The 23,248-nt window shown below is 44.7% G+C and overlaps 1 protein-coding gene across 1 annotated transcript in view; it reads left to right on the top strand.

Moving 5' to 3' along the window:
* The first annotated feature begins 6,772 nt into the window (after positions 1-6,772).
* Positions 6,773-23,248, top strand: part of Cep120 (centrosomal protein 120) — a 69,502-nt gene continuing 53,026 nt past the window's right edge. Inside the window, exons 1-6 of the mRNA XM_052742195.1 lie at positions 6,773-6,957; positions 7,112-7,177; positions 11,401-11,557; positions 12,325-12,439; positions 15,362-15,503; positions 20,955-21,103. Coding sequence (XP_052598155.1) covers positions 7,129-7,177; positions 11,401-11,557; positions 12,325-12,439; positions 15,362-15,503; positions 20,955-21,103 — 612 coding nt within the window. The 5' untranslated portion in view covers positions 6,773-6,957; positions 7,112-7,128. The remainder of the gene's footprint in view (positions 6,958-7,111; positions 7,178-11,400; positions 11,558-12,324; positions 12,440-15,361; positions 15,504-20,954; positions 21,104-23,248) is intronic.

Raw genomic sequence — 23,248 nt, 5'->3', positions numbered from 1 at the left:
AGCACTGTATGTAGGAGGTGGCACATTAGCTGTGGCATGCGTCTGGAGGTCAGAGGTCAACTTCCCGTGTTGATTCTCTGCATCCACCTTTATGTGGGTTCTGAGGATGGGGCTCAGGTCATCAGGCTTGTATGACAACTGCCTTTGTGTAATGAGATGTCCTAAAGCAGAGGTTCTCAACCTGTGGGTCTTGACCCCCACAGAGGGTCGTATATCAGATCTCCTGCATATCAGATATTTGTATTATGATTCATAATAGTAGCAAAATTATAGTTATGAAGTAGCAATGAAAATAATTTTATGGTTGGGGGGTCACCACAACATGAAGAACTGTGTTAAAGGGTTGGAGCATTAGGAAGATTGAGAACCACTGCTCAAAGGCAAAACTAAGCAGTAGTTTTTCCCCACCTTCTTTCTTTCTTCCTTTCTTTCTTTTTTTCTTTCTTTCATTTTCTTTCCTTTTTGTCCTCTCTCTCTCTCTCTCTCTCTCTCTCTCTCTCTCTCTCTCTCTCTCTCTCTTTTTCTTTCTTTCTATAAGAGTCTCATGCTTCTCAGGCTGGCTCAAACTCACTCCATAACCAGGTTGGCCTTGAAACTTCTGGTCTTCCTGCCTCTGCCTCCTGAGTGTTGTGATTACGGGTGTTAACCACAGTGCCCATTTTTTTGCATGGCTAAGGATAGAACCTAGAGCTTCTTGCATGCTAGGGAAGTGTCTTAATTAGGGTTTCTATTGCACAGCAACTCATATATAGGAAAACATTTAATTGTGGTGGCTTACTTACAGTTCAGAGGTTCAGTCCATTATCATCATGGTGGGACATGGTGACGTGGAAGCTGACATGGTGTTGGAGAAGTAACTGAGAGCCCTACATCTTGCAAGCAACAGGAAGTGGTCTGTCTCATGGGGAGTGGCTTGAGCATATGAGACCTCAAAGCCCGCCTCCACAGTGACACACTTCCTCCAACAAGGCCACACCGACTTTAACAAAGCCACACCTTCCAATAGTGCCACTCCCTTTGGAGGGCCATTTTCTTTCAAACCACTACAGCAAGCATTCTACCAACTGAGCTGCATCCCTAACCCCGGAGGCTGCATTTTCTATCCCTTTGCCACAATTCCAGAAGTTTCCCTAGATCCGCCTTCCTCTGCAGAGTTAGAGACCTCTCACCCTCCACTCTATACCTGCCCTTGAAAGAGCCACTGTGACAAACAGGAGTTTTCAGAGCCCATTCACGCCTAACATCACCCATAAAGCTGACACCACAAGGACAAACATACAAAAACGTTGCTTTTATTTATGCCCTGAGGCTCAATCTAAGCTCCACATAAGCCAAAAGTTGGTCCCTGTCATCACTGACTCTCTGCGCTGGAAACAGCATATACCACTGATGTGCTGTGTTCTCATCGAGAGCCAAGCGCTGGGGGAAACTCTAGCCAGGTTTTGCCTACATGATCACTAATGAGATGTGAAACGTCTGAACCCACTTGGTTCCTAGAAGTCTAGGGAGTTTGTTGATTCTGTCTCACAGAGGTTTGGGAAACTGAGGCAAAAAATCTGTGTCTGTCTCCTTTTCTGTTCTGCCCTCGGGGGATCCACCAGGAAGTCGAATGTTAATCTCCACCACATCCACTCAGCCCTTTCCTTCCCAGTTTTAGGCAAGGATGACACTTTCCTTTGCCCACTGGAGACACTAGTTACAATAAGCCCTTCGGAAAATTTGGGCTAGCGGTAATGAGCCCGTGTGTAGCACATGTTGTTGTTGTTGTTGCTGCTGCTGTTTTACACTGAAGCTCATCCCTAGCATTTAAAAATTGGATGATTTCACAGCAGAATCTATAATTCTGGCTCCTCGTGAAAACTGGAAGATCTCGGTAAACAACTATGTGCCAACACTCAGCTGGAGTAGAGCCACCTCCCACACAGCTGTGGTGTTTGCCTGCACTCAGGCCCTGCCGCCTCCCACACAGCTGTGGGTGTCCTGCCTGAGCTCAGGCTCTGCCTGGCCGCCACTCATGTCCAGCTTCGACCTACCAAGATGTTCTGGCTTCGTAAAAGCCAGAGAGAAAGATTGTTTGGGGGGACATTACCCCGAGAACATAGGGCTAAGCCATTGTGAGAAAATATAAAGAATTAGGTTATCTCTGCAGTAATAGAAAAAAGGATCAATCTGACGATAACGCTGTAATGAATGATCTTTTAATAGTAAAACAGAAGCCCGCCACATTCAGAGATTTTGATTATGTCTGGGCCCCTCCCAGAAGGGATGCTGTCATGTGAGGCTTAGGGGGATGGTGCTGTGTGTGGATAAAGCACTTGCTTCAAAGATAAGACTGATGTTCAGATCCCCAGAGCACACATAAAAGCCAGGCAAGCTAGACTAGCCAAAACTGGTAAGCTCAGGTTCAGTGAGAGACCCTAGCTCAACAAATAAAGTGGCCAGCAATTAATTGAGCAATATGCCTTTTCCTGGAGCCCGATCACAGTCTAACATAAACCATGCACATATGCATTTGCACTTGTGTACATGTACCCTCACACATGTGACTATGCACACACTGGCACACACCACCCACTCATACAAAAGCCAAACAGTTAAGAACAGTAAACTTTGCTTTACTGGTAGAAGAGCTGAGCCTCAGAGCAAAATTCCTTGATAGAGTCGCGAAGATAGTAAGTCATGGAACTCGGAGCTCAGTATGCCTGATTCTCCAGTGTTTTGCTATACAGTCTCAGATGGGTATGAGTGACCCTTTCTCAAGGGACTAAAGACCTTCTAATCAATTATGGCATTTAGTTATAGAGGCTCTTGCTTTAAAGGACCATTTACCTTGGCACTAAATGAGATGTGTTTTCGTCCTTCCTCTCCTCCTCTCCCTACTCTTCGTCTTCTTGCCCGTTTCCTTTTTTTCTTTTTTCCTTTGGTTTTTTGAGACGGGGTTTCTCTGTGTAGCTTTGGAGCCTGTCCTGGATCTCGCTCTGTAGACCAGGCTGGTCTCGAACTCACAGAGATCCGCCTGCCTCTGCCTCCCGAGTGCTGGGATTAGAGGCGTGTGCCACCGCCACCTGTCCTTTTTTTTTTTTTCTTGAATATCCATCATTTATTCTTGGACAATTTCATACACGTAAATGATGTATTTGATTGCATGCCGAACTCTTTTCTCTCACCCCTCCCAACATCCTCCAATATGTTTGCCTCCCTCCCTTCATGCCCGTTGTCTGTCTGTCTATCTGTAGTCTTTTACCTGTAACCACTGAGTTCAGTTAGTGTTGCCTGCCAGAATGCTGGCTAATCTTGTCTCCTTGACCCTGTGCTGGTCCCCTGCAGGTAGCTAGAACTGCAGTAAGTTCATGGGTACAATGGCCACACCAGCGTGTCACAGCACTGTCCACCTGATTCTCCAGCTCTCTTCTCTTCAGTGACATTCCCTGAGCCTTAGAAAGGCTGTCTTTCTGTTTCCGAGTCAGGGTCTCACTCTGTGGCCCAGGTTGGCCTAGAATTTCTAGAAATCCTCCTGCCTCAGCCTCTTGAGTACTAGGATTAAAAAGGTATATGCCTCCATACCCCTGTTCATTCCTTTTAAACGGAGGCTGCTTTTCTAAGCAGTTCTTGAAGGTCAAGTCTTGGTACCATGTTTTTACAAATAGCAGCTATTCAATAGGTGTGCTGATTTTAATAGTCCTAGGAGCTTGTTTTAATTTTATTAAATATATATCTGGGCGTGTCGATATACAGGGGGATAGGCTGACTAAGGGAAATATTAATAAAATTTGCAATCTCTTCTTAAGTGGGCCATTGAAATTGTTGAAAATGAAACATAAAAATACTACAAAGTAGGGTTTCTCCAAAATGTGAAACAGATATAGAAAAAGAAAGGTTTGATGTGAGCCAAGATGCCCTTTTGCTTGCAGGAATTTATAGAAATCGAAAGCTACATAATATGATTAGCAAACTAATGAATCCAGTACCTGTCAGTTTGAATTTGCATACTTACATGTTCATAGTGTGATGAATCTTCCATTGTCTAATAGATATGATTTACATATGCTATAAACATTTTCTTATATATTTGGAGACAGTAATTGGTACTTCATAAACATATAATAAAATTTCCTCTCATGAGTTTAAACTAACACGTGATGCTTTATGCTGGAACTGAAGCTGCTGCCGTCTAATAGAGCACAAGAAGGGAATTCGATTACGGAATCATGGGTTTAGATGATGATTAAATTACAGTCCATTTCTAGATGGCAACTTTCATATCATCAATTTTATACAGACTGTGAAAATAAAGGCACCATGCAAATGATACTGATGACTCTTCAGCAACTCCAGTGAGGTGATTTTACAAATGATAGTGTTGTTCAGGGAAGAAATCCAGATGCAGAGAGCCAAAGCAGGGGCAGGGATGTCTCAGTGAGTAAAAGCACCTGCCTCACGACCCGGGTTTGGTCCCCAGGACCCACATAGTGGAAGGAGAGAAATGACTTTTGTCCTCTGACCTCTAAGTATGACCCCACAACTCTCTCTCTCTCTCTCTCTCTCTCTCTCTCTCTCTCTCTCTCTCTCTCTCTCTCTCTCTCTCACATACACACACAAATAAATAAATGTAATAAAATAGTTTTTGAAAACAGAGCTATATCAAAAATTTTACTATAAGAAATAAGTTTTAAGTGTGTGTGTGTGTGTGTGTGTGTGTGTGTGTGTGTGTGTGTGTGTGTGTATTCCACACGTGTTCAGGTGCCTGAGGAGGTCACTGGATCCCCATGCTGCTGGAATTACAGATACTGCGAGTTGCCGGCTTGGGTGCCAAGAACTGAACTCAGGTCCTCTGAAGAGCAGCAAATACTTTTAACTGCTGAGCCATCTGTAGTTGGTTGTTTTTATTATTTTACTCTTTGGGGTCTTTGCTCTTTTTTTGGGGGGGGTACCACCCAACTCCCAAATAAATAGACACAAAGATTTATTATTACTTATAAGAGCCTGGCCTTAGCTTGGCTTGTTTTTTAGCCAGCTTTTCTTAACAAATCATCTCATTTATCTTTTCCCTCTGGACTTTTACCTTTTTCTATTTCTGTACATCTTTCTTTCTCTTACTCCATTGCTGGCCAGCTGGGTAGCTGGCCCCTGACGTCCTCCTCTCCTTGTTCTTGCTCCCTCATCCTCCAAGATTTCTCCTATTTATTCTTTCTGCCTGCCAGCCCCGCCGATCCTTTCTCCTGCCTCGCTATTGTCTGTTCAGCTCTTTATTAGACCATCAGGTGTTTTAGATAGACACAGTCACACAGCTTCACAGAGTTAAACAAATGCAACATAAAAGAATGCAACACATCTTTTTGCATCATTAAACAAATGTTCCACAGCTTAAACAAATGTAATACATCTTAAAATTATATTCTACCACAGCCATCTCTCCATCCCCTTATTTTAGTTCATTTGATTAATTTTACAGATTTTTTTTAGATGAGACTATTCTGGCATGTAGTGATAACCTAATCTGGGTTTTCAGTTTTGTTGGATAGCCTAAAGGAACATAAGTGTATTTTAAAATAAAAACAAATTATAAAAACAGTTTTTATAGCTATTAAGTTATGAGATTATTCATGTGAAAAGATAACTATATAGTGTTTAACATCACACCTTTACTAGATAAAAACTATCACATGGCCACCATATGATTCTGCCTATTTTTAATACTACTTTTTGAAATCCTCAAAAGAATACAGTGCTTAACAATGCACATGAAGTTTAGTTTTATATGAATACCACATTTCAGGAAAACCTCTCAAGAGTCCTAAAGGGGCTCTAGAGATAATCTAGCCTAGCCTCCCCATCCTTTTCTTTTGGGGACAAAGAAGAGAAAGACCACAGTGTAGAAGAGAGCAACAGGGCTTAGAGGTTCTAGCATACTGGTTCTCAAAACGTCTTCTAGGTTTACAGCAAGAAATCAGCAGGAGCCCGCACACTGAGACCCGCTGCTTTGTGACATTTCCCTCACTTCAGCCGTTTTACTTTTTACCCTATCATCCGTTTCGTGTTTTACTTCTGATTTTCCAAGAGAAAGTCTTAACAGATTTTAACGCTGAAAGTGTCCACGAAGGCTCCAACCGATTCAGTTTTCTAGGTTTTAAGCTAGATAATCTTCAAAATATCTAATCTTTCCTTTAAAAAAAAAAAGTTTGAAATTGGAAGGGAAAACGTGGGTTCACATTTCCACACCTTAACTTTCAGCTTTGATTTTGCTATTTACGAATTTACCTACACCTTTAAATAGTCTCGCCCCACGTGACTTTTTTTTTTTTTTTTTTTTAAGAGGTATTTCTAAGGTACAGCTATTCTGGGAGAGGTTACGTCAGCGCCAGCAGTTACAGTAACTACCGTATTGACACTGCTTGTTTTCACAGGACAAATATTTTGAAGTGATGCGCAAGCACCGTTCACACCCAGGTCATGAGTCTTCTGTGACTTAATACATTCCGTGCGGTCGATGCCAGGTGCCTGAGAACTAGCATTTAAAAAAAAAAAAAACTATCGTTTTATTTCTCAGATAAAAACAGAGCCTAACGCTTAAAATACGCGACCTTCCCACTCCTTAAAGAGCCTATGATGCAGGACCAGGAAGCGTCTAGGGTAGTAGTGCGGCTGCGCAGCCTGCGCGGGGGTGGTGGTGGTGGGGGGGTTCAAATCGCCTGCCTTCCCGCGGGCGACCAGCAGGCGGCGCTGCGGGCTAATGCAGTCGCGTCTCCCTAGGGCTCTGGGAAAGAGCGTCCAAGGGCGGGAGGTGAAGCGGGCTGGTGGACGTTCTAGCCCCGACTGCCCTGGTCTCTATCGCCCTTTGTCCTCCAGCCTCCCCCGGGCTCTGGGCCTGCGGGCCTGGTTGCTAGGCGGAAGCGGGGCGCGGCGGCGTCCGCTGCGGCTGCCCGGGCGTTTGAAAAGCAGCTTAGCAGGCGGCCAAAGGTGCCGGGGGCTGCGGGTTGGTGGGGCGCGTTCGTCGAGCCGGGGTAGGGTTAGGGCCTGGTCGGCGGCCCCGGGGAGAGGGGCCGGGCGCTGGGGAGCCTTCTAGGCCTGCGGGGGTCCGGCCTGCGAGCTTCACGGCGTCTCTTCCCTGCAGACCCCGCCGCCGCGACCATGGTCTCCAAGTCCGACCAGCTGCTCATCGTCGTATCCATCCTAGAAGGTGAGCGGCCTCCGTTGTTTCTTTCTTTTCTTTTTTCTTTCTTTGCAACTGCTGTTTCCCCAACCTCAGCCGAGTAATGTGTGACCGCGGCTTTGTTAACCTTACGAACCCTGTCATCTCTGCTTTTGTGGTCCCCGAAGACTTGTTCAGTTGCATGGAGCGAGGGCTGTTAGGCAATTGATTTAAACATCTCTCCGGGGAACGTGAGTGCTATTAGGGATAAGTGATATTTAGCGTGACTAGCCGTAGCCCCAGAGAATGTAGAAAAAAAAACGATTTCCATCAGAAGCAGCCTGTCGATGGCTTTTATATATGAGCTAAAAGTGTCTGCAGAGCACGTTCTGTGCAGCAATTCCCGCTAATGCCATTTGTAAGAACTTTGCCATTGACTTTAATACACGCTTCGTACCATTTCAGATGTCTTGCCGAGGCTATTCCCTTTACGTGCCTTGATGGAGTACCTAGGGGACTGCGGTCGTTAAGGTGTATTAAATGATCCTTACATGTGTGTTGAGTGAGTGACATTTGTTTATCGGGGACTTCCTGAATGTCAGGTGCTGTGCTGGTAATGCAGGTGGCTCTAGGTCTAGAAGCTGAGAGAGTAAAGTGAGGAGTGTGTCGAGCTGGCATGACCTCCTCTGGGGAACGTTTTCCTGAGATGACATTTATTTGGTTCTGAAAGCTAGTGAGGAATGGGTCACATGACAGAAAGCTGGACAGATAGCTGGTCTGGCTGCAAAGAGCACTTGAGGTGTGGGGAAAGGCAGCATGCTCTGCTCTCAAACTCTTTCCACAAATGTTTCTTCTAGTCAGCGTAGTTAGCAAAGTGGAGGACCCAGGAGTTGTTTGGTAAATGGGAACAGGTTATCAGTATGCGGAGTCATCTTGAGAGCTTAGCCACCCGTGGTATTGGTTAGACCCCTGTCCCCCCAGGAGAGAGGTCTGGTACGATTTGAGAAGGAGGAAGAAAAGCAGGGTAAAAATAGTTTCTGAGTTTTGGAATAAGAAATTGAACAGAAGCTATTAAATAGGAGGGACAGTATTAACTGTTGTTCCCTTTACTGCTTAAAACCACAAGATCGGGCAAGGTGTGGTGGCGCATGCCTTTAGTCCCAGCACTCGGTAGCTGAGGCAGGCAGATCTCTGTGAGATTGAGGTCAACCTGGTCTACTGGTGAGTTCCTGTCACAAAACTAACCAACCAACCAAACAAACAAACAAAAAAACAAAACCCCAAAATCCTCTTACAAATAAACCCTTCACAAGACTGAAATACTTTTCTAATTGGTTGAAAGAGGCTTTTAAATTTAGAACTGGGCCTTCCCTATGGGGAAAAAAAAATGTAGTGATTTCCTGCCTTCCATGATATAGGGGTCTGTTTATTTGGAATGGACACATTGGTGTGCAAGACACCGTATGTTGGACTGCACTATAATAAAAACCTGATGCAGACCGTAAATGTGGTTTTGGCAGTAGAATAAGAGTAGTGATTGACGTGCCTTCCATCCCAAGCTTCAGACAGACAGACATAGAAGAAGGTCACGTCTGGTGACCGGATAAGCCGGGGTAACAGGAACGAACGTGGTGGGTGGAGCACGGCTGAAAGATGACCGTGGTATTGAAAGGTGGAGAGTTAGGAATGTTGTGCTGGGTCGGAAATAACTAGAAAGAGTCGGCCTTGGAGGACCTTGAAAGCCAAGGAGTTGAGAGCTATTCTAAGAAAAGGGTTAGTGGCTGTAGTCCTAACTAGAAGATGAACTTAACTCACGTTCAGCTTAGGAGTTGTATTCAGGAGAGCGAACCTGGAGTCAGGGATGTCGGTTAGCTTGCTACCACAAACATCCCTAAAACTGGCATGTGGTCCTCTCCCCAGCTCTGGTGGTGTTTACACTTAAGCTGGGAACCTGGGATTCATCACCCTCCTTGATTCCCTTTCCATCACCATCTTCTAAAGGATCACCAAGAGTTGGTGATTTATTGTAGGTGCTGCATATGCTCAGATGAGTCTCCACTCACCTCACCTGCAGTGATGATCTCAGTCTGTTTTCCAAGCATTTGCTTCCCTTCCAGAATCAACTGCTGTCCTGAGCTACTTTGCGATAATCTTTCTGATATGTAGATCTTTCAGAGTTCCCATAACGTCTGCACTCTTAGAGCAGCAAGCATGGCCCCTGTGGTAATTCTGCCCACCCTTTAGGTTTCATAGGTCCCCAGAACTCCAGTTATATCAAGCTACTTATAATTTCTTAGCTGCGTTTCTAGAAATGCCTCTTATTACAAGGAACTGAATTTCTCCATCAGGCCATATCCTGGTGTGCTCGGTTCCAGGATAAAAAAACAGTACTTCTGTTGTCTGCCTCTTACTGTGAGAAAGACTGGCCAAGGGCAGCTGGGAGGTAGGAAAGGCTTATCTCATCTTACATGTTCTAGTCCCAGTTCCTCATTGAGGGAATCAGAGCAGGAACTCAAGCAGAGTCCCTGGAGAAAGATGTTTACTCCCCATGGCTTCTTCAGCCTGCTTTTATACCATCCAGGACCACCTGCTCAGGGGTGGCACAGTCCACATCACAACTGTCATTAGGCAAGAAAATGTCCCATGGATTTAGCTATAGGCCAGTCTGACAGAGGCATTTTCTCAGTTGAGGGTCCCTCTTCCCAGATTCTGTCAAGTTGGCAAAAAACTAGCCAGCACATAGTTTAAAGTAAGTGCCTCTGACTGACATGTTTTTTTGTTTGTTTGTTTTTTGGTTTTGGTTTTGGTTTTTTGAGACAGGGTTTCTCTGTGTAGCTTTGCGCCCTAGCTTTGCACCTTTCCTGGAACTCACTTTGTAGACCAGACTGGCCTCGAACTTACAGAGATCCTCCTGGCTCTGCCTCCCCAGTGCTGGGATTAAAGGCATGAGCCACCAACGCCCGACTGGCTGACGTTTTTTAAAGGTCAGTTTCAGATTCTTTATTTACGTTTGTTTCTGTGTGAGTGTGTGTGCACATGTCCACACCTGTTTGTGCCTCTAGAGACTAGAAGCCAGCTTTGGGTCACCTCAACTGCTCTACCTGTTCTCTAGGAAGCTGGGGGCCGGCAAGCCTCAGTGATCCTGTTGTCTTGGAGCTGATGTTATAGGAGCTGTGATGACCCCAAACTCCAGACCTCACGACTGAGCAGCAAATATATGATCTCTCTGTCCTTCAGCTGACAATCTTAAGACTGCAGTCAGGTCTTTGTTTTTTAAACCAGAGCTTTTATTTTGTGACTGACTGTTGAAATTCTCAAGATGAACTGGGTGCTGCAGCAGTTTCCCCTCTTGGTTTGGGTGGTGGTCTTCGTGGAATCCGTCCTTGGGCAGTCTTTCAGGCGGCTCATTGGTGCAGTCCTGGTAATATTTTGTCTCTTAGCCTGGGCACTCCAGTTTTACTTTCTCTTGCGTGGGTAGCCCATGTTGGTCACAGGTTGACTTCTGAAGACCTTTGGGTCACAGCGTGGCACAGTGTGTGTCTTGCTGAAGTGCTTTCTAAACAATGCAGTTCCTTTTCAGCAGCTGCTGCTGGGGCCAGAGAGCCCCTGGTTTGGGTTTTGGGGTCTCATGTCATCCGGGCTTTTTGCTTCCACTTCCCAAGTGGTGGGGTTATCTATATGTGCCACCATCTCGTCAAATCCAGGTCTTTCCTGCCCATTTAACTCCTAACCAAGTAGCTTTAATTTATTTATTGGGGTGAATAGCATGGGGAGGGAATTATTTCTTTAGTAGTGGTAAAAATTCCCCTCCCTATGATCCCCCTCACCAGACTGAAAAACCAAAATAATTGCCTCAGTGCAGGATTGTTAGGAATACTTATTTGCTGTTTACTTTCTTCCAGTTTTGAAATTTTTCTTTCCATTAGACCCTTGGTTTTCTTTTTAGGGCACGTACCTATTTTATTCTTTTTGAAGCCATTTATTTTACCATTTGTTTTTCTTTTTTAAATGCACTTACTTGTGAGGCTTTCAGGCCCACCTAGACCTACCGATTGTAGGTTTGTACATTTGTGTAGGGTCCCCAGGTGACTCATATGCACATTTACTGTTGGAGAAGCAATAATGGCTAAATCACAGCTTTCAGGTTATGAAAGTAGGTGCAGGTGCATTTGTGAGGCAGTTTATGCAGTGTGCAAACCAGCTACCTGACATACACCAGTATTTAAAATGATCCTGTTCGATTTCCGTATGTACGTGTATTCTTTCTTCAGGTCGCCATTTCCCCAAACGTCCGAAGCATATGCTTGTGGTGGAAGCCAAGTTTGATGGAGAGCAGCTGGCTACTGATCCTGTCGACCACACTGACCAGCCTGAGTTTGCTACCGAGTTAGCCTGGGAAATCGACAGGAAAGTGCTTCATCAACACAGGTGAGGCCGCTCTCCATTTGTGTCAACATCTTTGTCGTTTTCTAACGAACTGAGTGTGGTGATGATCACGTCTGTGGAGTGTTTAGTGTGGGTGTTTGTGGTTTTGCTTTTGAGACAGGGTCTCTCTTCGTTTCGTTTCTGGTTGCTGTGATAAAGCACCCTGATGAAAGCAACTGAGGGAAAAAGGGTAATTTAGCCCCTTTAACACCCCCCCCACCCCCCCCCACCCCCCACCCCCACCCCCCCCCCCACCCCCTCAGTCCCATGCTACAGCAGGACAGTCAGGTGGCAGGAACTCGAAGCAGCAGCTAGTCACATTACAACAGCAGTTAAGAGCAGACAGCAGTGCAGCAGTGCTTGCAGGCATCAGTGCATCAATGCTTGCATGCTTGTGCTCAGCTCACCCGCTCCACCTTTAAACAGTTCAGGATAGATGCCCTGTCTGAGGAATGGTGCTACCCACAGTGGACGAGTCTTCCCATCTCAAGTGGACTTCAAGTCTAACATTGGGTTTTCTTTTATGAATTTCATGACTAGAAATCGTCAAGAACAGCAGTACTTTTATTTATTAAATGACTGAAATGTATTTCTTTTTTTTAATGAGTTTTTGTTTTCATTTGGTTTGGTTTGGTGTGGTCTAGTTTTTCAAGACAGGAATTCTTTATGCAGCTCTAGCTGTCCTGGAACTAGCTCTGTAGACCAGGCTGGCCTTGACTTAGCACAATATAAGAAAGACTCACTCATTGCTCACGCACGTCCTTGTGCAGGTTACAGCGCACGCCTATCAAACTCCAGTGCTTCGCCTTGGATCCTCTGTCTTCTGCCAAGGAAACCATAGGCTACATTGTGTTGGACTTAAGAACCGCTCAGGAAACAAAGCAGGTATTGTCCTTTCGGTTTCGTTCATTATTATGATGGATAGTTGATTAAGTAAATACCAGCTGAAAGGGAAGAACGGAATACTGGGCCAGTTGCAGATCGTGGCCTCAGGGTGATACAGAGATGCGAATGCTTTAGTTTTCGAGTTGGATTTGAGAATTCCAGCCTTTCACTTGTTCCTGTGAGTTCTTTCTCAAAGAAGCTTGTCCGGAAGCGCAAACCCGCGTGGAAGTGACTGCCCCTGTGGCGGCGGCGTGCTGAGCTTCTCTTTTGAGGCTGTCCTCCTCGGGTACCTCAGTTCAGCGAACATTCGTCTGGCTCTGTTCTTGCAAGTTCTAAATCCAGAAGTCCTCTGGACACTTCTGCTCCCTCCTTCATAGCCATCCAGTCCAGAGGATTTGGTCCCCGTGGGATCTAGTCTGCATTTTTACAGCTGCTGCCCTAATTTAAGCTCCCATTGTTTCGTACCTTGGCTATCAGAACTTCCCACTAGGCCTCCTTGCTTCCTAGCTCTATACCCTTGGAGTCGCATTACTCAGCGTGTCTAGTAAATCCCAGCTCAGGACACTCTGCTCTTCCTAACCTTCCTCAGGAAACTGGATACTTTCCAGAACTTTCGAGACTCAGGCAGGAGAATTACAAGTTTGAGGTCAGCTGGACTACATACTAAGACCTCACCTTCTCCAAAATAGTCCTAAACTCTGATGATTAAAAGTTTGGGTCAAGCCAAACAAAGTAAATGGTTTTTAGAGACCGTTTGAAGTAGCAATACCTGACCACAGTGCTCTCACCGAGGGCACTGAGATGTGCATGGGCTCACACTTAGGACTGCATCCTAACTCCTCAAAACAGCAACAGCAGCCACCTGTAATCCCAGTTCTGGGAGGCAGAGGCAGGCAGATATCTGTGAATTTGAGGACAGCCTGGTCTACAGAGCCAGTTCCAGGACAGCTGGGCTATACAGAGAAACCCTGTCTTGAAAAAACAAAAAAAAAAAACCCAGCAATAACAAAAATTGTACCAAAATAGACATTTGTTGTTGTTGTTCTAATAAAAACATTTACTTATGTTTCACTTGACATTGCTTCCAGCTCTGCCCTAGGTCTCGGGATTGAACCCAGGGTCTCTTTCACGCTAGACTTGCATCCTCCCACTGGGCTGTGTCGTTAGCTCCTCATTTTGAGACCAGTCACACCGTTAACCCCTGCTGGCCTCAGACTCCTTCCCAAGTGGCTGAGATCCAGGCTGTGCCGCCAGGCACATCTTGTTCTCCTTTTTCCTGACTCTCTCTTTCAGGCCTGTATACGTCTTATGTTTCTTCTGTTATTATAATAATCATCACAGTACTTTTCAACAGTAACTCACTTGAAGATAGGCATGTGGGTCAAGGCTGGCCTTGGACTCCTAGTAGTCCTTTCTCTGCTTCTCGGAGTACTGCAATCATACGAATGCTCCACAGTGCCCGGCTACATTAAAAACATTTTTTGAACTGTAAAATTACTACTTTTTTTTTCAGTCTCCATCATTTTTGTTTTTCCTTTTCCATTGTTTTTTGAATTATTTGTTTGTGTCTGTGTGCTCACATGTGTGCACCTGTGTGAATGGCACCCCTGCTGACTACAGTGCCTGCACCTGGGTGCACTTGGTTGTGGCTTGAGCCACGTCTTCTGGCTGGTGTGGTCACTGGGGTAGTTTTGACCTACTGCATCCTCTGAGAAGGTCTTTGTTGTCAGTATCTGCCAAGTAAGTGGCTCATGATGCAAACCTCACTGGGCCTTTTCCTTAACATTTTATGCTGTTTCTTAGTAGTGTCTTAGTCACTGATCTGTTGCTGTGAAGAGACACTGTGACAACTCTTACAAAGGAAGGTGTTTAATTTGAGGGCGTGCTGTCGGTTTCAGAGGTTCAGTCCATTGTTGCCGTGGTGGGGAGCTTGGCACCAGCCAAGGGGTGCCGGAGAAGTAATCGAGAGCTACTTCCTGATCTACAGGCTGAGAGAAAGACTGGGCCTGGTGTGAGCTTTCCAAACCTCAAAGGCCACTCCCAGTGACACGCTTCCTCCAACAAGGCCATACCTCCTCCAATAGTGTCACCTCCTAATCCTTCTAATCCCCTCAAACAGCTCAACTCCCTGGTGATGAAGCATTCAAATAGATGAGCCTATGGGGGCCATTCTTGTTCAAACCACAATTAGTAATATTTTCTTTTTCTTTTTTTTTTTTTTTTTTTTGGTTTTTCGAGACAGGGTTTCTCTGTGTAGTTTTGCACCTTTCCTGGAACTCGCTTTGGAGACCAGGCTGGCCTCGAACTCACTGAGATCCGCCTGCCTCTGCCTCCCGAGTGCTGGGATTAAAGGCGTGCGCCACCACCGCCCGGTCTATTTTCTTTTTTTAATTGAGATGAACAAGAAGAAGACATCTAATAGCAGCGCTGAGCAGTGGAGTTAAGGGGACAGATGATTAAGTTAGGCTTTTGTTTCTGAAGGATGTCGTGAGATTGGAGACAGAAGATAGACGTGTGTTGTTTTCTCCCCTGTGAAAGTGTTGGAATGGAGGCCAAGAAGACAGTCTGAGTGCTTGGGGTATTTCTCAGAGGGAAGTTTAGTTGCTGGCTTCCTAATTAGGATTACTTTCCTTTGAAGACAATGTGGAAAGAAATTTTGTTGTGTTTTGAGACAGGATGTCACTGTGCAGCCTTGGCCGGCCTGGGACTCACTGTATAGTCCAGGTTGACATGGAACTCAGAGATGGGCTTGCCTCGGTCCCCTGAGTGCTGGCATTAAAAGCTGCACCTCCCTATGCCTGGCCTGTGTTTTTTAAGAGGTGAAAGCTACTGAAGAGGCTGTAGGGAAAGAGTGGAAACCGTAATAAACGTTCTGACCCTTGTCCCTGTAAGTTTCACCCTGTTTTCTGTTTTGTTATCTAGGCACCTAAGTGGTACCAGTTGCTGAGTAACAAATACACCAAGTTCAAGTCTGAGATACAGATCAGTATCACTTTGGAAACAGATGCAAAGGCACAGGTGGATAGTTTTAAAGCCAAAGGAGCCCCTCCTCGGGATGGAAAAGGTTTGTCATCCTCTGTCTCTTGTGGGCTTTGGTTGGTTGGTTTTTGTTTTGTTTTGAGACAGGGTCTCAGTTAGACCAGGCAGGTCTGGACCTCACATGTAGCCGAGGCTGGCCTTGTACTCCTCTTCCTCCTACCTCCGCCTCTCGGTTGTTTGGGTTATGGGTGTGTGTGCACTGGCACATTAGGAAGGGTGATGTCATGGAGCTGTGCGCAGGAATAGAAGCTGGTTTACCCCGTGCATCAGCAAACATGATCTTATGAACACATGTAACGTGTGCAGACTTGTTTACAGAGCTCTTGTTTACAAATCTTAGAATCTGGAAAGGCTTTTGTTTCTTAAGCTGATAAATACTTGAACTGAGAATTTTATATTTTAAAAAATATTACTAAGAAAATTTTCTTTCCAGGATGAGCATAGAAAAGCTCTCAAATGTAATGTTTATTATTTGACTGTAGTTTAACAAAGTACATCTTCTAAATTAAATTTTATTTGCCTATGTATTATGTATGTATGTATGTATGTGCCTATCTATCTCTCTATCTATCTATCTATCTATCTATCTATCTATCTATCTATCTATCTATCATCAGAATCTCACTGTGTAGCCCTGGCTGGATGGAACTTGCTATGTAGACCAGGCTGGCCTCAAAGCCACTGAGATCTGCCTGTCTTTGCCTCTGCCCTTGCCTCCTGGGGGCTGAGATTAGAGACATGCACCAGCACACCGGCCACACTTACAGAGCACTTTTAACATCTTAGTGAAATTGGAGAGTGCGGAACGTTCCCTATACCCTCTGTGTGTACTGACAGGGTAACTCGTCCATTGCAGCTCAGTACCCCAGTGTGGGTGCAACTGTTGAAATGTCATTGATGACATTCTCACCAGAAGTCCAGTTTGATTAGATTCTGTGTGTGTGTGTGTGTGTGTGTGTGTTTGCATATTCCGTGTGCCCCTGGTGCTAGTGGAGGTTAGAAGGTGTTAGGTCCCCTGGAACTGGAGTTAGAGATAGTCGTGAGTGGCCATGTGGGTGCTGGGCACTGAACCCTGTCCTCTTCAGGAGCAGCCAGTGCTCTTAACTGCTGAGCCATCTCTCCGGTCTGGATTTCACTTTTGGCGCTGTCTATTCTTTAGGTTTTAGTAACTGCATGCTGAGTCAGTGGGTTTGAGTCGGGTGATGCCACATACATACCCCATGTCATTGCACTCAGAAGAGATTCACTGTTATTGGTATCCTTTGTGCTCTGCCTGGTCAACGTTCCCTGCCCTCGGGTCCCTGGTTGTAGTTGAGTTACGTCCAGAGAACTCATGTGATGGACACTTCATCTCCAAAGTCCCGATGGAATTTGGAGTTGGGACCTCTGAAGACTGACTGGGCTGCGGGGCTCCACCTTTATAAACGGACTAATTCTGTTCATGGACTAATGGATTCCTGTGTTACCAGGGGAGTGGGTTGGTGAGAATTAACGTGGGGCTGTCTCTGAAATCCCTTTTGCTGTCATGAACTTCCTCCCAGTGCCATGCCCTGCACACCTTAGGAATCCCCATTAATAAAGATCTTACTGAAAAAAGGCTCCTCAGCTGGGCAGTGGTGGCACACGCCTTTAATCCCAGCACTCAGGAGGCAGAGACAGGTGGATCTCTGTGAGTTCAAGGCCAGCCTGGTCTACAGAGCAAGTTCCAGGACAGGCACCAGAACTACACAGAGAAACCCTGTCTCGAATAAAAGGGCTCCTCATGGCTTCCCTGCTGTGAGAACTGTAAGAAATTTTCTTTATGACTTAACTAGTCTCAACTATTGTGATACAGTACAGAAGATGTGTGAAGACAGCTACTGATCTTTCTTGCTGTCTGTGTGGCTCTGCCTCTCATGTCATACTGTTGGAATCATCTTTTCTGGCACAGGAAGATATTCTGGTTTTATCTTATATTGTCTGTTTCAGCTCTCAGTTCAGTCATTTCTCTAAGGCTCGCCACTTCCTTTTACTAAAAATTGTTCAAAGGTAAAAGCCCAGGGGTTAGGCATGCTGATTCCTATTTTGTTGTTATTTTGTGTACCAAGTTATGTAATATGTGTACATGTATTTACATACACATACATGCATATGTTTAAATACATAAATAGTCTTAGTCTGTGCTGCTGTAACAGAATATGGACTGGGTAATTTCTCACAGTTCTGGAGGCTTGGAAGCCTGAGGACACCAGCATCTGATGGGGGTCTTATTGATGTTCTTCATATGACAGAAAGCCACAGGCAAGAAATGCGTGCCCTCTGTCAAGCCCCTTTATGAGCACAGCTAGTCCCGTTCTTGAAGGAGCTGTATGACTTCTCCATCTCATCTGCTTTTTTCCCTCTGTGTGTGTTTGCCTGCATGTATGTGTGTGAGTGCTTGCCTGCATGCATGTGTGTGAGTGTTTGCCTGCATGCATGTGTGTGAGTGTTTGCCTGCATGCATGTGTGTGAGTGCTTGCCTGCATGCATGTGTGTGAGTGTTTGCCTGCATGCATGTGTGAGTGTTTGCCTGCATGCATGTGTGTGAGTGTTTGCCTGCATGCATGTGTGTGAGCGCTTGCCTGCATGTGAGCGTTTGCCTGCATGCATGTGTGTGAGTGTTTGCCTGTATGCATGTGTGTGTGTTTGCCTGTATGCATGTGTGTGAGTGTTTGCCTGCATGCATGTGTGTGAGTGTTTGCCTGTATGAATGTGTGAGTGTTTGCCTGCATGCATGTGTGTGAGTGTTTGCCTGTATGAATGTGTGAGTGTTTGCCTGCATGCATGTGTGTGAGCGTTTGCCTGTATGAATGTGTGAGTGTTTGCCTGCATGCATGTGTGTGTTTGCATGCATGTGTGTGTGTTTGCATGCATGTGTGTGTTTGCATGAATGAATGTGTGTGTTTGCATGCATGCGTGCGTGTGTTTGCCTGTATGCATGTGTGTGAGCATTTGCCTGCGTGCATGTGTGTGAGCGTTTGCCTGCGTGCATGTGTGTGAGTGTTTGCCCGCATGCATGTGTGTGAGTGTTTGCCTGTATGCATGTGTGTGAGTGTTTGCCTGTATGCATGTGTGTGAGTGTTTGCCTGTATGCATGTGTGTGAGTGTTTGCCTGTATGCATGCGTGTGAGTGTTTGCCTGCATGCATGTGTGTGAGTGTTTGCCTGCATGCATGTGTGGGAGCGTTTGCCTACATGCATGTGTGTGAATGCTTGCCTGTATGTGTGTGTAGTGTCCTCAGTTTTCAGAAGAGGGCATTGGATCCCCGGAAGTAGAGTTACAGACAGTCATGATGTGGCTGCTAGGAGCTGAACCCAGGTCCTCTGCAAGAACAGCCAGTGTTCTTTTTTTTTTATTTTTGTTTTTGTTTTTTTCGAGACAGGGTTTCTCTGTGTTGTTTTGGTGCCTGTCCTGGATCTCGCTCTGTAGACCAGGCTGGCCTCGAACTCACAGAAATCTACCTGGCTTTGCCTCCCAAGTGCTGGGATTAAAGGTGTGTGCCACCACCGCCCGGCTCAGCCAGTGTTCTTAACCAACGAGCTGTTTCTTCAGCCTGATACTCTGATCTTAATATATCATCACAGTCGCCATTAAGTTTCAGCTCCTGAATTTTGGAAGAGACACACATGAACTATAGCATATATACACCTACTTGTTTATATTTATCCATGTTTTTAATATTGCATACTATGTATTCATATCGACACTTTTAATTCCTTTCTGTGTCACAAGATTTATCCTTATTTTTCTTTATTTCCAAACTTAGAGCTTGTCTCCTTGGTCGTAAGAAACCTTGTGCTTTCTGTTTATTTTTCTTTTGTTGTTTTGAGATAGTCTTGCCGTGTAGTACTCACCATGTAGATCATGTTGGCCACAAATTTATAGCAATTCTTCTGCTTCAATGTCTGACTGTTGGGGTTATAGCATCAGCCACAGTGCCCAGCTGGAGGAGCCTGTGATAGATACTATTTTTAACTCCTGAGCTCTGTTGACCTTACCTCACAGTGGCTACCTGGGTAAAGTGAGTCATGTGTCCAGTACCGTGCTCAGTGCTCTGCTTTCCGAGTTTCATCTGGTCTTCAACAACCACATAGAAGCTCTGTGGAAGGGAAATGGAGACCGAGGAACATACAGTTTTCTGATACAACTGTGTGACCCTGGGATTGGGGCTTCAGCCTTTGGTTATGTGTCCATGCTCTTCACTGTAGACTGTTCTCAGCCAGTGCTACAGTAAATATTCCTTTGGGGTGGACCCCTAGAGGAGAGGGCCTGCTTGCTGATGGCCTGAGTCCGTAGATTTTCATAAGCCCTGAGACATCCCCACCTGTAGTTTATGCTAGTGAGCCACTAAGAGTGCCCACTTCCTGCATTCCCCCAGCACTGTTAATCTAGTTTTCGTTGTGTATGTCCTGTTCTTTTCCTTTGTTAACCACTTTGAAAACTCTCAGCCCTATCTGATCTTTTCACACTGACGTTCATTTGACTGTGTGGTCTCTTCTCACAAGTTTTTGATGGTTTTCCCATACTCTTAGAAAACAAAACCATAAAAATCATGGGAGAAAACTCATTGTGCTGAGGCCTGTCCTTGTGTCTCCAGGCTCAGCTCTTCCTGTAGCCCTCACTCATGATCTGTCACTCCTCTCTCAGTTCTCTGTCCTTGTATTTACTAGTGGACACTGAACACCGGTCTCAGACATGCTCGGCAGGTGTCCCGGTGAGCTGGGTCGCCAGCCCTCGTTTTGTGGTCTTGGTTTTGAAACAGTGTCTAGGTTGTCCAGGCTGACTTTAAACTAGCTCTGGCTCAGGCAGGAGGACCTTTTGCTCCCTCTGTTTCTAGGATTATAAGACTGCTTCATGAGGCTTCCTCAGTCTTCATTCCTCTGGTTCTGTTAGCTGGCCCTTGCTCCTGGCTCTGTTGCATACTGCCCTCTGTCTGGAACATGTCTTATAGTCCCCTGGTCTCTGTTTGTCTACCTCTCTCTCAGCCAAGTCTAGCATATTCCAGAGCACAGTCACGCCAGAGTACATAGGTTCATAAAGAAACGTGTATTACATTCCTTTTCTGTGTGGCCTGTTAAGTGATTTTAAAAATACTTCACTTCAGAATATTGTTTTTATGTACAGAAAAATAAAGTTAAAGCTACCTAGAAGAAATTAGAAGAAGCCTTTTGAGATACTGTGTCCATGAAAATGGCTAATTTCTTAATTAAATAAATGTAACAAGCTTTTAAATGTTTATGATGGGCCAGGCATTGTGAGATGAACCTGTAGTCCTAGCACACAAGAGGTTGAAACAGAATGATTGTGAATTCAAGGCCACCATGATAAGTTCCAGGCCAGATTGGATAACAGTAAAATTTCAACCAAACTGGACTATATAGCAAGATCCTATCTAAAAATAATAAAATCATTTATGGGAAATTACAGTCTAATGCGATTTTGTTTTTCGTCTGTGAAGTTCCTGCTAGCCTGTCTGGAGTTGACCCGAAGGACATTGTTGCAGTGTTGAATGAGGAGGGAGGCTACCATCAGATTGGTCCGGCAGAGCATTGTACTGACCCCTTTATTCTGTCAGTCACCATAGCATTTGCCACCCAGTTGGAACAGGTAAGGTATTCCCTCAGATAAATGACTTCATCAAGAGTTTGAAATCATGTGAGCAGTTGTGAAATCTGAGCAGTTGTAGTCACATGCACATACCCACACAGACTCACACTTCCCATACACGTTTAAAAATAAGTACAAAAACCTTTAAAATGTTTTCATGCTAGTAAACATTTTTTACTGTAATTTCTATATCTTGGCAACAACAGAAGAAGTTAATTTCAGGATTACAGAGACGGACCATCAGTAAACAGTGTTTGTGCACGTGGTATTGTAAGGATGAATGAAAGGGACTACATTTGCTTTTTTGAACAATAACTTTTTGAAGAAATTAGCAATGTCAAGAACATATAGGGCGGGGACTATATTTGACTTTGTTTATATGTTTACAGACATTAACCTATTGTTGAGGGTGCTAGCAGAAGATAGAATGTTCTGTGTCAGTCCGAGGACTTCGTTACACTCAGCATAGTGAACAGCATAAAAACTGGTCTATTTTCTTCAGCTTCTCCTACCCTATCCTTAGTTATTTTCTATTCTGTATAAAACTGTGAGCAAGGCACCTCACAGAAGAGAAGGTTTATTTGGGATAAATAAGTATTTGAGTTCCAGACGGGTAAGAGGCGATCGTGGCAGGGAGCCATGAGAGCGGATGGCAGGTATGGTGGTAGGAAGCAGATTGGTGATTTTTCTGTACCTGGGACAGGAAAAAGGTGGTTGTGACTGCTCCCTGCTTACATTTTGCATCTAGACAAACAAGCATCTCTTTGCAGAGGCCAGACAATGCTGAGCAGGGTTCCTACAAGAGTCCACGGGCCAGAGAGGGTCCTTCAGTGCTGGATGGCTAATCTTCCTTTTTAAAGTCTTGAAAGCTTTGAACAAACCTCAGTGTCTGTAAATTCTAGGATGCTAATGAATTTCTAAAAAATTCTCTGCCCGTAGTAGGAATCACTTGGAAATTAAATGTGCTATGAAATATATAAAAGCCGCCGTAATACATTTTTATCATCCTTTTTCGTCTTTACCTAACTAAACTCCTTTGAGGTGGTCATTGTTAAGAGCAGTCCCTGTTGTCCATTCTTACTGTCGGCCAGCTCCCATAGGCACTGGCATGGCATGTTAGCCTCTCCACATTACTAGTCATTTTCTCAAGGTTTCAGAGCTAGACTGAGATGTGGGTATTAGAGTCTGCCTCCAGAATTTGTGTTCTTTATAGTTATATATCTCAGTTCATGTGACTAAAATCTTCTCAATTAAACATAACTTATAAGGCATACATGTAGGCAGAACACTATATACATCAAAAAAAATAAAATTCCTAAACATAAATTATATTAAAATATAGGCTAAAATAATCAGTGTACATTTATAGGATGTTCTATGTCCAATGCTGTGTTGTTATAAGTGACTGTCATTTTTAGATTTTTTTTAAAGTATGAACTATATTATAACCTTGAAAAATTTTTATTAGGTTTATTTATTTTATACAAAAGGGTGTTTTTCCTGCATGCATGTCTGTGTACCGTTTATGTGCTTGCTACCTACAGAGGCCAGAATAGGGCTTCAGATTCCCTGGAATTGGAGTTATGGATAATGGTGAGCCATCATGTGGGTGCTGGGAATTGAACCCAGGTCCTCTGAAAAGCAACAAGTGCTCTAAATTAGTGAGCCATCTCTCTAGCCCTATATTATAACTTTTTTAGCCTAATACATTTTACTTAAATTTCATTTCATGGCAGTGTGTAATTATCCTCTGTGATCCGTATCTGACTGTATTTAAGACATTTCCTGTTGAGACTTGAATGTTCATAGCTTAATGCTTAGTAGTGTCTTAGTGAACTTCAGAATCTGTTAGAAAGTGTTTCATAGCTTGCTCAGTGTGCTGGCTCATTCCTGTGATCCCAGCACTTGAGAGGCTGAGGCAGAAGAATCCGTTTGAGGCCAGCCTTGGCTATAGCTAAGTTGAGACCAGCCTGGGCTACATGAGAACCTTGAAGGGACTCTAGGCAGCTGAAGCATGGCAAACATGACCCCAGCAAGCCTTGCTCTTCTCCCCCATTCCCTCTGCCTTGCTAAAAACCATTAGATTACATTCCTAAAGCTAGTCTCCAAGGTCCATTTCCTTATTTGGCCACTTCCTCCTCCTGA

This window comes from Peromyscus californicus, unplaced genomic scaffold (assembly GCF_007827085.1).
Source record: "Peromyscus californicus insignis strain IS unplaced genomic scaffold, ASM782708v3 Scaffold_17__1_contigs__length_78620276, whole genome shotgun sequence".
Classification (NCBI taxonomy): Eukaryota; Metazoa; Chordata; class Mammalia; order Rodentia; family Cricetidae; genus Peromyscus; species Peromyscus californicus.
The sequence above is the reverse complement of the archived record's forward strand: the minus strand, read 5'-3'. Positions and strand labels throughout refer to the sequence as shown.